General features: G+C 40.9%; 1 protein-coding gene across 6 annotated transcripts in view; it reads right to left on the bottom strand.

Annotated features, from left to right (window-relative positions):
* BNC2 (basonuclin zinc finger protein 2) overlaps window positions 1-11,822 on the bottom strand; it is a 344,959-nt gene extending 333,137 nt beyond the window's left edge. The window contains exons 1-3 of one of the 6 annotated variants that reach the window (XM_080573881.1): window positions 11,765-11,792; window positions 11,563-11,620; window positions 10,645-10,839 (exon numbers count right to left, since the gene is read on the bottom strand). In XM_080573881.1, coding sequence (XP_080430007.1) covers window positions 10,645-10,839; window positions 11,563-11,574 — 207 coding nt within the window. In that variant the 5' untranslated portion in view covers window positions 11,575-11,620; window positions 11,765-11,792. The other 5 variants (XM_080573880.1, XM_080573877.1, XM_080573878.1 and 2 more) reach the window with 5 other exon arrangements.
* Between the last annotated feature and the right edge of the window lie 342 nt (window positions 11,823-12,164).

Genomic DNA, 12,164 nt, shown 5'->3' on the forward strand with positions numbered 1-12,164 from the left:
AAGAAAAAGCCAGTATTTCCTAAAGTGCTCTCTTAAGATAAAGGGAGGTGCAATATTTAGTTTCCCTTCTTGAAACACATTTATTTTCACAGCTACCTTTTAGGATAAATTTATTTCTTACTTTTAGTAAAGAACCAGAACTGGCCCAAAAGCCTTTCTGGTAACATAAGTAGCTGTCCAGAGGAAAAAAAAAAAAAGTATATGTGTATATTTCTATGTATCAAAGTGCATGTACATATATACATATTGTGTGTATGCATCTCCATGTATTGTGTGTATGCATCTCCACCTATTTTTATATCTACATTTAAATGTATTTATAAAGATGTATATAATAACATTTTGTGTATGTATATAGCACAATATATTGTATATATACATGCATGCACACACATATATGCATGCACCCCGCAGAAAAGCTGCAGCAAAAATTCTAAAAGCTTTTTCCTTCCACTACATCTGTAGTTCATCTTGCCATATATGCCACTGATATATTTTAAAAGAAAAAGCATGTTAAATTAAAATAATTCTTGCAGTATGTAAAGCAAAAGGAACATGCATACTTTGCTTGTTACAAGACTAGATTTGTGTTGGTTTATTGTAAACTTATCACCACAAGAGCAATAATGATCCTTAAAACAGATTACATTTCAAACTGAAGCCTGAAGGTATCCGCCACGGTTTACCACGTCACATCGTCAAGGCTTATATCTGTAAACGTGAGAACAAGAACAGGTCTCTTGACTTCACCAATCGGCTCGTTTGTCTGTTGCAACTGTTCAGGATCCTGTGATTAGATCTTTCATGGGTCTGGCAATAACTTCATGAGAAGAGTGAATTTTGACCCCCTGTGTGTGGCAATGGGAAGACAGTCACTGTCTGCATGTTTCAGAGGTTCATCTAACACTCTCGCAAATCCTCTGTATTGCCCAGTGACTGCTAAACACTGCATAAAGCTCATGTTATGCAAAACTCATCCCATCATACTGCCCACCACTTAATAGCAAGAGGGCTATGAAATTCCACATACAGGTAACATGGGGTACAGGAAAGGTATGCAAGGTAGGAAAGAAGCAAGCCTCTTGCCCTGCTGTGGTGACTAGAGCTATTTGCCTGTTGGCACGCTTTCAATATCATACTCCCAGACTCAGTCACCTCCTTCCCTGCCATCACATGGACTTTTTTTTTCTCTTATTTTTAATCAAAAGACTACTGCTAATGAAACTCAGGAAACTATCTCATGGAATTAACTCATGAAAAATATCAATTAGCAGGAGATGGTGATGAGCTTCTTGCAACTTTCTGATCCCCACGCCTAACCATAGAGCTAGGTAGCTCACTTCTACCCTTGCTGCCCTCATACTGCCAACAGCACTCCAAAAAGTGACAAGAAAGGATGAATATTTGCATCCCCTCTGTAAGTCCGCTCAGCAGCTGAAGAACTTCTTGCTTACAAAATAATTATTTGATATCATAAATCGTTTAAATAAACCAGCTGATAAATGAGATTCACTGCTGATATGCAAAGTAGTGCAAGTTATTTGTGGATAAGAGGAAAGAAAGAAGCTTGTAACTTATTTTCTGAAGGCAAAAGTTAAAAAAAAAATAAATAAAATAAATAAATAAAGGAGTAGAAATCTTTAAATCACACATCACTTACCTGCTGTTGCTACCTGTTCCTACTTATTTTTTTGGTGGCTTTCTTACCATGTGAACGACAAGTCAGCTTACACTTCCCTCAGAAGCCTTTCGTTACATTACTGATGCAATGTCATACATTACTTTTTAATATTTGCACCAAAGTATGGAGAAAATCAAAATGCCAGTTTGTGTACTGAAGAATGTAAATTCCTCAGCATCTTTAAGTTGTGTATGTATTAACTTATTCAACCGCCTTCTAGTGTCACTTGTTTTTACCACGTACATTGTACAGGAGATCAGAAACAAGGTGTCTTCAAAAACCCAACTCAAAAGACAGCCGCTAACAGATATATGGTCATTGCCTGCCAGAATACCAGAAGAAAGCTAAAAGTTTTTACTAATACTGACTAGTGGGTTTTATTATTTTTTATTAATTCAGTAGAAAAACAAAAGTTTCCCATGCTGCTCCCTAGGATTCTGTACAAATTCTCATTATGGAAAGTAAAGCATTATGAGTAGGCTTTTAGAAACATGTAATTGGCATCAGATCAGTATAAAAGCACTGCCCAACTGGACTGTAGACTGTAAATTACAGTATAGAATAATGATAACCCTTTAGAAGATACAGATGGGGTATAAGTCTACTTAATCAACACTAGGAATCTACTGGTTGTTTTCGCAGTAAGGTGAATAACAAAACCTTTTTTTAAATAAAACTAGCAAGATGCCACACAAGGACAATTGAATTAGACTAGTAACAGTCTATCAAAAGAACAACAGTAACTAGTTAGCAATGAAAAATGGCATGTATTGACAATAAACGGGGGGAAAAAAGAGCTTTCAGGGAAATATTTCCTTTAGCTTAAAAAATGGCACTAATCAAGACTTCCAAATTAATTTACCTTACCTTTATTATAGTTCAATTCAATTTCAAAGTAGTTTTATTGCAAAGATCACCAGGCAAGTTGCCGTAAAGAGAAGTGGTTCATCATGCTGAGCACATCTTTCTAAATGTCAAATGCTACATTTCAACAGGAAAATTTATTTGATTCCTAACTGGCCCTTTCATCTTTGATTTGGAAACCATGTAGTAAGTTTTAGATTCATCAAAGCTAATATCAGTCTAGTAATGAAAGGATGTTTTAAACTAAGTAGGCACTACTACACTTGTTCCAGCTCATGTCTGAGATTTCATTCCACTTAAATATTTGTCTAATTCAAATCACAAAATATAACAGCTTCTCTTTTAATTTAAGGAGAGTGGAATTCAGCATCAGGGGTACAAATGTTTCCAGGGCCTGAAGAAGAAGAATAAAAAGATTATTTTTTTCTGAATTTTCTCTCAAATACAATTTTCTTTGGAGGAACTTGTTCCTGAATTCAGCTATTACATTGCTGGTTACTTTGCCTCCAATGTTCAACTAAAGCTAAAGGTACAGCCATTCTTCACTTTCTTCATATCAGAATTTGTGAGGAAAAAAAATAAAAAGCTCAGCATCCCTATTAATAAATGATGACCACTGACACTGAAAATCTAAACAGTGCATCTGGAAAGAGGAAGTTGTAAGAATTTTCTTGTGGCCCACTAGATTTATCATCTCAAAAACCCTCTTTGCGTGCCATATGGAAAGTGCAAAGGAGGTGACTAGGTTTTATTCAACAGCTTCATGTAGCTGTAACTCCACTGATTTCAATGGCTTTATTCCCACTTCTAACCTTGGTATGAATAGCACCAACATTAGATGCACTGCAGAGAACTAATGGAAGCAATTCAATTATAATTTAACTATTAATATGTAGATCAAATTTTGTTTTGACCAATTTCTCCTTATAAAAGTCATATGAAGTTACATATCATACTGTTTTAATCCTACTTATAAAAATGTGATTAAAATCTGTTCTAAAAGGTAAACTAAAGATGTTAGGGAAAAACATGTATTTTTTACTATTGTAAAAACTGCAAGCTCAGAGTTCAGTTGGATTTAGTTAACAGGGCATGTAAGATGGGTGGGACAGGAACTTTGGAAGCAAAATGTGAATATTGCATTGGACTGAATGGAAGATGTACCTCAGCAGAATGAGGAAGCGGTCTCATAATTAATAATTTTGTCTTTTTCATACTGTTTAGGATGCCAAAAATAGAACAAACTACCTAGATGCACCCAGATATTCTCAGTTAAACTTGGACAAACCTGTGTCAATACAACACCCAGAGTGAATTTGAAGCTTTGCTAACAGGAATATTTTAGAATACAGTGCAATTCATATTAGTAGATCGTTTTTCAAGTAATTTGTATGTATTTCAGTTTTTGATCCAACAATGAGAAAAAAGAAAAAAATTGTCATGAAATGTATTGAAGGACTACTTCAAGTACACTTTATACTGCCAGCTTAAAAAAAAAAAGAAAAACAAAAAAGAAAAACAATACATTTCCTAGTCATAGAAAACATTTTTTCCCTTGTAAATGGAACTTAAATGAATCTAACATGATTGACAAGTACCTCACAAGCAAGCCTTGGCAACACTTAATGCAAGTCCATCTCTTCAGCGTTTTAAGCAAAATTCCTTCACAACTGTTTGTCTTTGCAATAACTCCTACAAAGCTCATTAGTGCCAGCCTTGGTTTATCCCCCATGTCATGCATTTATCCCTGGGATGCATTATCAACATGTGGCACATGTCCTTGACATGCACAGAAGAGTTGCACCCCAGGATAGCAGCATGCATGACAATAGTGTTGACTCTTACTCCTTTATGGTTGCTGGGATGTAACCGAGAAATCTAATAACTGTGACAGTAGGCCTTTAGGTTTTTCCTTGCCTTTCCAGACAGTGAAGCTGCACAGACACTAATGAAAGGTTAAATGAATAGGAATAGCTGACAAGAGGTACAATAAAGAAGGGACTTGGTAATCCACAGACACTGAGCAGAGATCCTTGGCTCAAGCAGAGAAAGGACAGCACATCGTCGAGTCACAATATTTAAAACAGCTTGCTATACACAGAGGCTTTTGTGTCTGGGTACATGTCTGGCTTTGGAAGAAAAAAAGATACTGAAAAGAAATTTCAGCATGGGGCACTTTGGCAAATGTCAGGTCACAATAAGGGAAAAATGTTTTTTGTTTGCTGTTACATCTTTGTATTCAACATTAAAAAGCATTGCCTAAAAGCACAAATCACAAGTTTCAAAATAATACATATTTGACAAATATGATAAAGTTGCAACACTAATTCAGTGTGATTCCAGCTGACAGCATGATGGCTGTTGTACATACCCTCAGTTTCGTTTACAGCTGATAACAGTTCATAATATGCTTTGCATACCGTCTGAAACTTTCCCCGTAGCCGAAGAATTCTAACAGGCCTAGTTTCTTAAGTTTTATATGCAGCAGAACTGTGGACGTATCCAATTGTAACACACTGCAGGAACACAGCTGAACTTCCAGACAGTGCACCAGATCACGGTGACTTACAGACTTTTTAGCTGTTAGCTTATGGAATCTTGATTTCTATTTGGTTCATTACTTACAAATCAGCATAATAGCCATTCTGTTTTTTATAACGGCAAATAATCACAGTGTCCAGCGTGTTTTTAGAACCCCTCTACATCTTTGTAATTTTCTACAAAAATCTGTTTTAAGTAAATAATAGAACATGATAGCTCCATGAAAAGAAAATTTTGAAAGAAACATAAAGAACTCCCTAAAGTAACAAATCAGAAACAAATCTGATTAAGTTATCTAAATTTGTGTTTTTCACATAAAGTATTCCAAGAAAGAAGTACGGACATAGCCTCTACAGACGAAAAGAATTCTCCCTCAATAACTTTGATTTACCTGGAATAAGAAAAATAGTATTTGCATATGTATCTGGTGTATAAAATATACATATTTATAACATGTGGTGAGAGTACTGTGAAAAGATTCTAAAATGAAAGAACCTCTTTGAACAACCACATTAAATTACAGCAGAACTCCTGAGTGTACTAAGATTCTAATAATCAACAAATAAAGGCTTTTACTAGCAAGGCACATAATGAGAGCTACTGTGCAAGAGATAAAGGAGACAAATCTGGTAGTTTATCTCACTGGATTATATCATTTACTTAAATGGTAAATAAGTTTGTCCAAAGTAATGCTTGTAAAAGCTTCCATATAACTATTAAGCAGCAATTATGATCAATGCATTTTTAGAACAAATATGTCAGAATTTAGGTGGGATGAAACTGACACAGAATACAAGGTTTAAACAGATGCTTTTTATTAAGCCATGTTAAACGCTATTCCTCTAAATTAAGTACAAATTCCTGGCTAGATTAGGAAGTGATACACGTTTCCAAGATGACAGATATACTCTATTTGTTTTATATTTTATGGGGAACTTTTTGTATTTCCAGATATGCATAATTTTTTTTTCCCAACACATACTAATAGTTACATTAAAACAAAAGGCCATGCAAGCCTGCAGATCAAGAGTCAGGACTCCTTCATTAAAAAACATACAGTGAAGAAAGGACTGAAATTCTGTTGATAGTGTCCAATATGCAAAAGGAAGAGGAACGCTGTCAGAAACTCCCATATTTAGGGGAAAAATATAGATTTTGTCTTTGTATAAAATCCAATATTTTACATGGACTTCTTTTAATGTAATTAGTTTGCTGACAGTAATTTTTTTTCTTTAAATTGCTGACATTTGTAGTCAGCAACAACATACATGTACATCCACTGTAGAATAAAGTCACCTTGAAAACTAAATACTACATCTTTGGCTCTGAAAAAGAGTTAGGAATCAACATGCACTTATTCAGAATATTTTTCTGCCTTTTTTTTTTTTTTTCCACCTTAGGCATATCTAATAAAATCATGAAGCTCCCTCTAGCTCTGCAGAGGAGCTAAACTGACCAATGATCCTTTACAGTTCCTTCCCATTTTCAAAAGCAATACTAAAAGGGAGCAAGAGCAGTATTTCCCTTACATAATAAGTGTTCTTTTCATTCAGCAGTTTTCAATTCTACAACTTGAAAGGACATGGATAATATGTGAGAACATCTGCTATGAAATACAGAAAGTTAAATACTGCTTATTATTGTGCAGCATAGTAAAGACCCTCTTAATCATTTCCAACTTACACTTTATTTACAAAATTCCAGTTTGAAATCTTACATTGTTTGACAAGCTAGCCATGTATGTATTTAAACACACACACACGCCTACACACACATACTCGAGCGCACCTCCACTGCACTTTTCAACTACTAAGTGCGAAATAATGTAAAGGAATGACAACTAATACTATAGTTCCATTTTAGAACACAGATTTCAAGTACGGAGTGTCTTAGTTCAAAACCAATTTGTTTGTATACACTGGTTTTCCAGAAAACCAGTAATGCCAGTGGTAATTTGCTGACTGTATTTTCACCTACCATAATATTTACACATACCATTTGTAATGGCTTTTATTGTTTAATCTCCACTGCATTTCAGTATTGGATACTATGGAATTACAGTTATTTAGCAGGCTATAAATAATGTAGTTGGCATGTGCAATTGATATTTAAAATGTCTTAAGACAACTGTAAAAGCCTCATTACAGACTAGCAAATCATTTCTAACAAGCAAGTTCAACTGACAAATACCAAAGCAAACCTGCAGTCTACGCTGCAAGCATGTTTGTTTTATTTAAAGGATACACATATAATGCAGCATGCAATGGACCATCCATACAGGCTATAAATAAGAAAGAAAGAAAACTTCCAAAGTAATACGGCTATTGTGAAATTTTCTAAAATAATACTAGGGAAAAAAAAAAAAAAGGAAAACTCAGTTAACAACAGAAAGAATAGCTTACTTTCCCCTCCCCCCTTTATGAGCTAGTGTCCAATTTCTTCTTTTCTGAACAGCTGTATTATCCAACTTAAGTTGCTCTGCTAATTTCAGTCCCACAAGGACTAACTTGGAAGGCAAAAAAGTACTAGAAAAGATCAATTTGCTGGGAAAGATCAAATGAGAAAACTGTGGGGACAGCACCAGGTCAGAGTGTGAAGAACTAAGCAGACCTGTTCTTCATTAACTTAAGCTCTCTTGGGACGTCACACACTACCTGTCCATGGGCTTATTGAACCGCCTAACCCTCGTCTCTGTACCATTCTTCTGGGCCCAAGTGAATCATATCCTGCTGCTGACAAGTTAGCAGGGGACTGCGGCTGCAACATGAAAGTACTTTTCTTTCTTGTCTAAATCAGGCAGATTTTTGAAAAGACGACACAGCACTGACTCGTGACATGGCAAGATGAAATGAGAGGTCTGGGCTGGTCTTCGAGCTGTGCAGATAAAAGTAATCAAATGACACTCCTGGAATGCAAATTGGCATTCTTGACTGCAGCAATTGCACAACCATGAAACATCTCTGACAGCAAGCAAGATTAGGACAAAATGTTATGTAAAGCACTGAACTCAAAAACTCACTAGAAAATTCAAACTGTAACACTTACATTTTAATACAGCAACCGTCATCTCGGCTTTCGTCTGTTCCTTTACTTTGTTTAATGTAATCACATGTCTGTCTTTCACAGATACCTCAATAACAAAAATACAGTGTTCTTAAAAATAGGAACCTGCACAGTTTGCTCCCCTAAAATGTCAGTGTTGCATTTATACAAAATAATGTACCATGGCAAGGTTCTCCTATTATGTCTATAAGACGTGTGTGCTTAAGGGACGCTTTCACACTCCCAAGTTTTATAAGGAGTTTCAACATTTGCTCGTAACAAATTAGTGCGCAATTTACATTTAGATTTTCTTGCATCTGAATCAGGCAACGACGGATCATTTGAAATATTTAATGAAATAAATACATAAATTTTAAAATTCTTGTGCTTTAGGAATGTAAGGCAGAACACACATAGAGCTAGATGGTTCATTAATAATGGGCAGCTTAAAATGAAACTGCAGTGTATCAGACAGCTCATATGCCCCATTAAATTTCAGATTAAAAATTCCTGCCGTTTTTAAGGGCAAGGAATGTTCCACATACTTTTACAGGAACTTGGTATTCTTGCGCAGGTCTGCTAATCAGGCTTATCAAATGTTACTGTCTGACATGAACTCAGTAATTGCACTGCGAGCATTTCTACTCTGAATATATGACAAAAAATGCTACCCCATTTTAAAATTCCTGTCTATGGAGGTGGGCTATAATACAGAGACGAAATGGAAGATAACGAGAAATAAAAGTCCACTTCCACCTAAAAATATTTCAGCAACGGCTATGCATGGCTTACATACAGGTTGAGAAAAATATGTAATATTCTGCTCTGACTTCTTAAAAATTGCTTCAAACCATTTTAACTGTCGGCCAGACACACACACAAAAAGACACTCATTGCCACTTTAATCCTGGGTACACCAGATTATTACATGATGTCTTTTGTGCATCAGTTTTACAACAGCTTGACTCTAGGGTAAATGGGAACCATCATAAATCGCATGCTGCTTTCAAAACCACTTTAATTTCTGTCAGCGTTACTGTAACCACAGTCCTGGGCACATGCTGCTCTTTCCCCCTCCCTTTTTTTTTTCTTTCCTTTTTTTTTTTTTTTTTTTTATTGTTGCCTACATTTGACAGTTGCATCTCCTACACTCCAATTGTGGCTTTGATCACTGAAACAAGACATGTCATGTAAGGGAGAGAATGGAAAAACACAAACCCTCCATCTCACGCTCTCCCTTCACTCACACAGAGAGATACACTGTACCTATAGTCTGAGTGCCATGTGTATACACGCATCTATGTGTGTAGACACACACACACATATATATATGTATGTGTAGGCGTGCGTGCGCACGCCAGCATATGTATACGCAAGGCACACCAGACAAACATACAGCATCCCCGGGGTGAGGTGGCAAAAGCTGACGGAAAGCAAGGAAGTAATCAAAGAGCAACTGAAAATACACTACTTCGGTGAGTATGGGCTGAGCGCTGCTCATCAGCAACTGAGGTCGGTCCACTCGCTAAGGCGAGCAGCGAGCATTACGCGTGTACGAGCAGTCACGGCTCTTTGGACGTGTTTGTTCTTCGCAGCTGTTTAACCTATCTTCACTTCAAAGCCCGGACAAGAGAACTTCAGCCAAACGAGGTCCTCGGTCGTTTCGATTTTTTTTTTATTATTATTATTATTTTTAAATTAAGAGGCGGTGGAAGCCCCAACCCTGCGTTGCAAAAACCCTGCTGTAAAAAGAGATGTGCGATTGCACAGCACATGAAACACGCGGCAAGAACTTGCTCAAAGTTGGCTTTTGGGGCTCCCCCCTCCCTCCTACAGCCAGCGCATCCACACAGCTCTACCAGTTCTGTTAACAGCCGCTGATTGGAGAGGTGCAAACTGCAAGCACATGCACAACAAAAAGAAAAGAGTTACGGAGGGAAGGTGGATTTACACTTCTGTCTCCCTGCCTCAGGCGCTGTTTCACACGCGAACACACAGCTCCTTCCCCCACTCGCAGAGGTTACCTTCACGTTGTGTGCAAACCTTACTCGTTTCCGAGCAGGAGGTGGTGTCCAAAAAAGATCAGACCACCGTATGTCCAATTCGACCCCACTCCACCTTCGCTCTCCCTCCCTCCATAGACACACACTTTAAAAAAAAAAAAAAAAAGGAAAGGAAAGGAAAGGAAAAAAAAAAAACCACACACACACTATCCCCTCGTCTTTAGTGGAGGGAAGGAGGCGGTAAAAAAGCATGTGGCCATCCCATTTCAATCCCCAAACTCGCTGAAAGTTTAGCACAGCCTCTTAGTCATTTTTTCCCCCAATCCAAGCGGCACGAGGCTGATTTATTTATTTATTACCCCCCTCCTTCGCCTGCCCGGCTGCTTGTTTATTTGAAGGCTGAAACACAACGGATAGCGAGCAGGGCTGCTTGTGTTACTGCACGATTTATTAATCAAATCAAACCGAAGTAAAGGCTAGAATGAAAACGAAAGGCTGCTGGAAACTTCTTACCATCTCTGCATGCTGGTTGTCAAGTGCACCCCCTGTCTCTCGATCTCCTCTCAGCGGCAGTGCCTGCACCCTTCCTGCTGCCTCAGGGCTCTCAGCGCCTCTCTCTCTTTGCCCTCTCTCCGTCTCTCCTTCCTCCCCTTCGTCCTCCCCACTTTCCTCTCTCTTTCTCGCCCTCACAGCTTCAGGTGGTTTGAACTAAAAAACACAGCGAGAATTCAAAAACAAAAAAGATAGTTTTTTTGTTTGTTTGTTTGTTTCCCCCCAAAAAGCGAGCAGCAGCGGCAGCCAGAGCCTCTCCTCTCTCCTCTCTCTCTCTCCCTCTGACTCTTCCAAAACTTCAGCCCCCAAAGTTCAGCCCGAGCAGCAGAGGGAAAGGAAGGGAAAGAGCTTTCAGCGGAGCGCTGGAAGTGATGGGAGGAGGGACCCAGGTTGGGGTCAGAGCCTCCACAGGTTGGTCTGGTGGTGCGGGGCCGTTCGGCTGGGGCAGGGGAAGGGGAGGCGGCGGCGGCGGCGGCGGGGGGGGGGGGGGAGGGGGGGCTGCGAGCGGGGCCGAGGGGGCCCCGCGGTGCCCGGGGGCCCGGGCACGGCTCGCTGAGGCCCCGTCCCCCCGCCCCGAGGCTCGCCGTGCCGCGGCCGAGCTGTCAGAGCCGCCCGGCGCCCGCCGACAACTTGGCGGCCAGCGCGGGGCCGGGGCGCCCCTCTCCGCCTCACCGCGCTTCCCCCTGCCTCGCCGGCCGGCCCCGGCGGGGAGAAGGCGGCGAGGAGGAGGAGGAGGAGGAGGAGGAGGAGGAGGAGGGTGGAGAGGGACGCGGCGGGGACGCGGAGGGGAGAGAGCCGTGGGGAGAGCGTTAGCAGGGAGGCGAAAAGTTAGGCAGGCGCAAAGTTTTCGCTCGCCCGGCCGCTTTCACCGCTCCCCACCCATTGCTCCATCAGCTCCCGGGGCTCGGCGGCGGCGGCTGCAGCGCGGTGTGGGGATCTGAGGGAAAAAAAAAAAAAAAAAAAAAAAAAAATCGTGAAAGGAAGGGTGGCCTTTTTTTTTTTTTTTTTTTTTTTTTTTTCTGTAAGCGCGCGTGTGTTGGGAGGAGGGGAGGAGGGAGGAGGTGAGCCGTCACGGTTGTACGTTCGCAGGGAACAGACAAGAAGCCCCATCTGTGCGTGTGCGACGCCGAGCCAAGCGCGCCCGAACGCGGCCCTCGCCCGCCACGGCGTGGGGGGAGCGCGGCCGCGGTGCCCCGGGGAGCGCGCACACACGCGGCGGGAGCGCGCACCGGGCGGGGGGGGGCCGGAGGGGAGCGGGGGGGGGGGGGGGCGTGGAGCGCCGCTGCCCGCCCGCGAGCCGCACACGTAGCGCCCGCCGCGGGGCTCTGCCTGGCGGGCGGCGCGGCGCCGTTAGCGCGGTTACTGGCCGTGAGCCGCCGCCTCGCGCCGTCCCCCGGGGAGCGGCGGCTGACAGGGCTGCCCCCGGGCCCTCTCGCGGCCCGTCACGGCGCTGAGGCCGGGGGTCACGAGGGACCTGCGGA

Source organism: Anser brachyrhynchus (assembly GCF_964034855.1).
Source record: "Anser brachyrhynchus genome assembly, chromosome: Z".
Taxonomy (NCBI): domain Eukaryota; kingdom Metazoa; phylum Chordata; class Aves; order Anseriformes; family Anatidae; genus Anser; species Anser brachyrhynchus.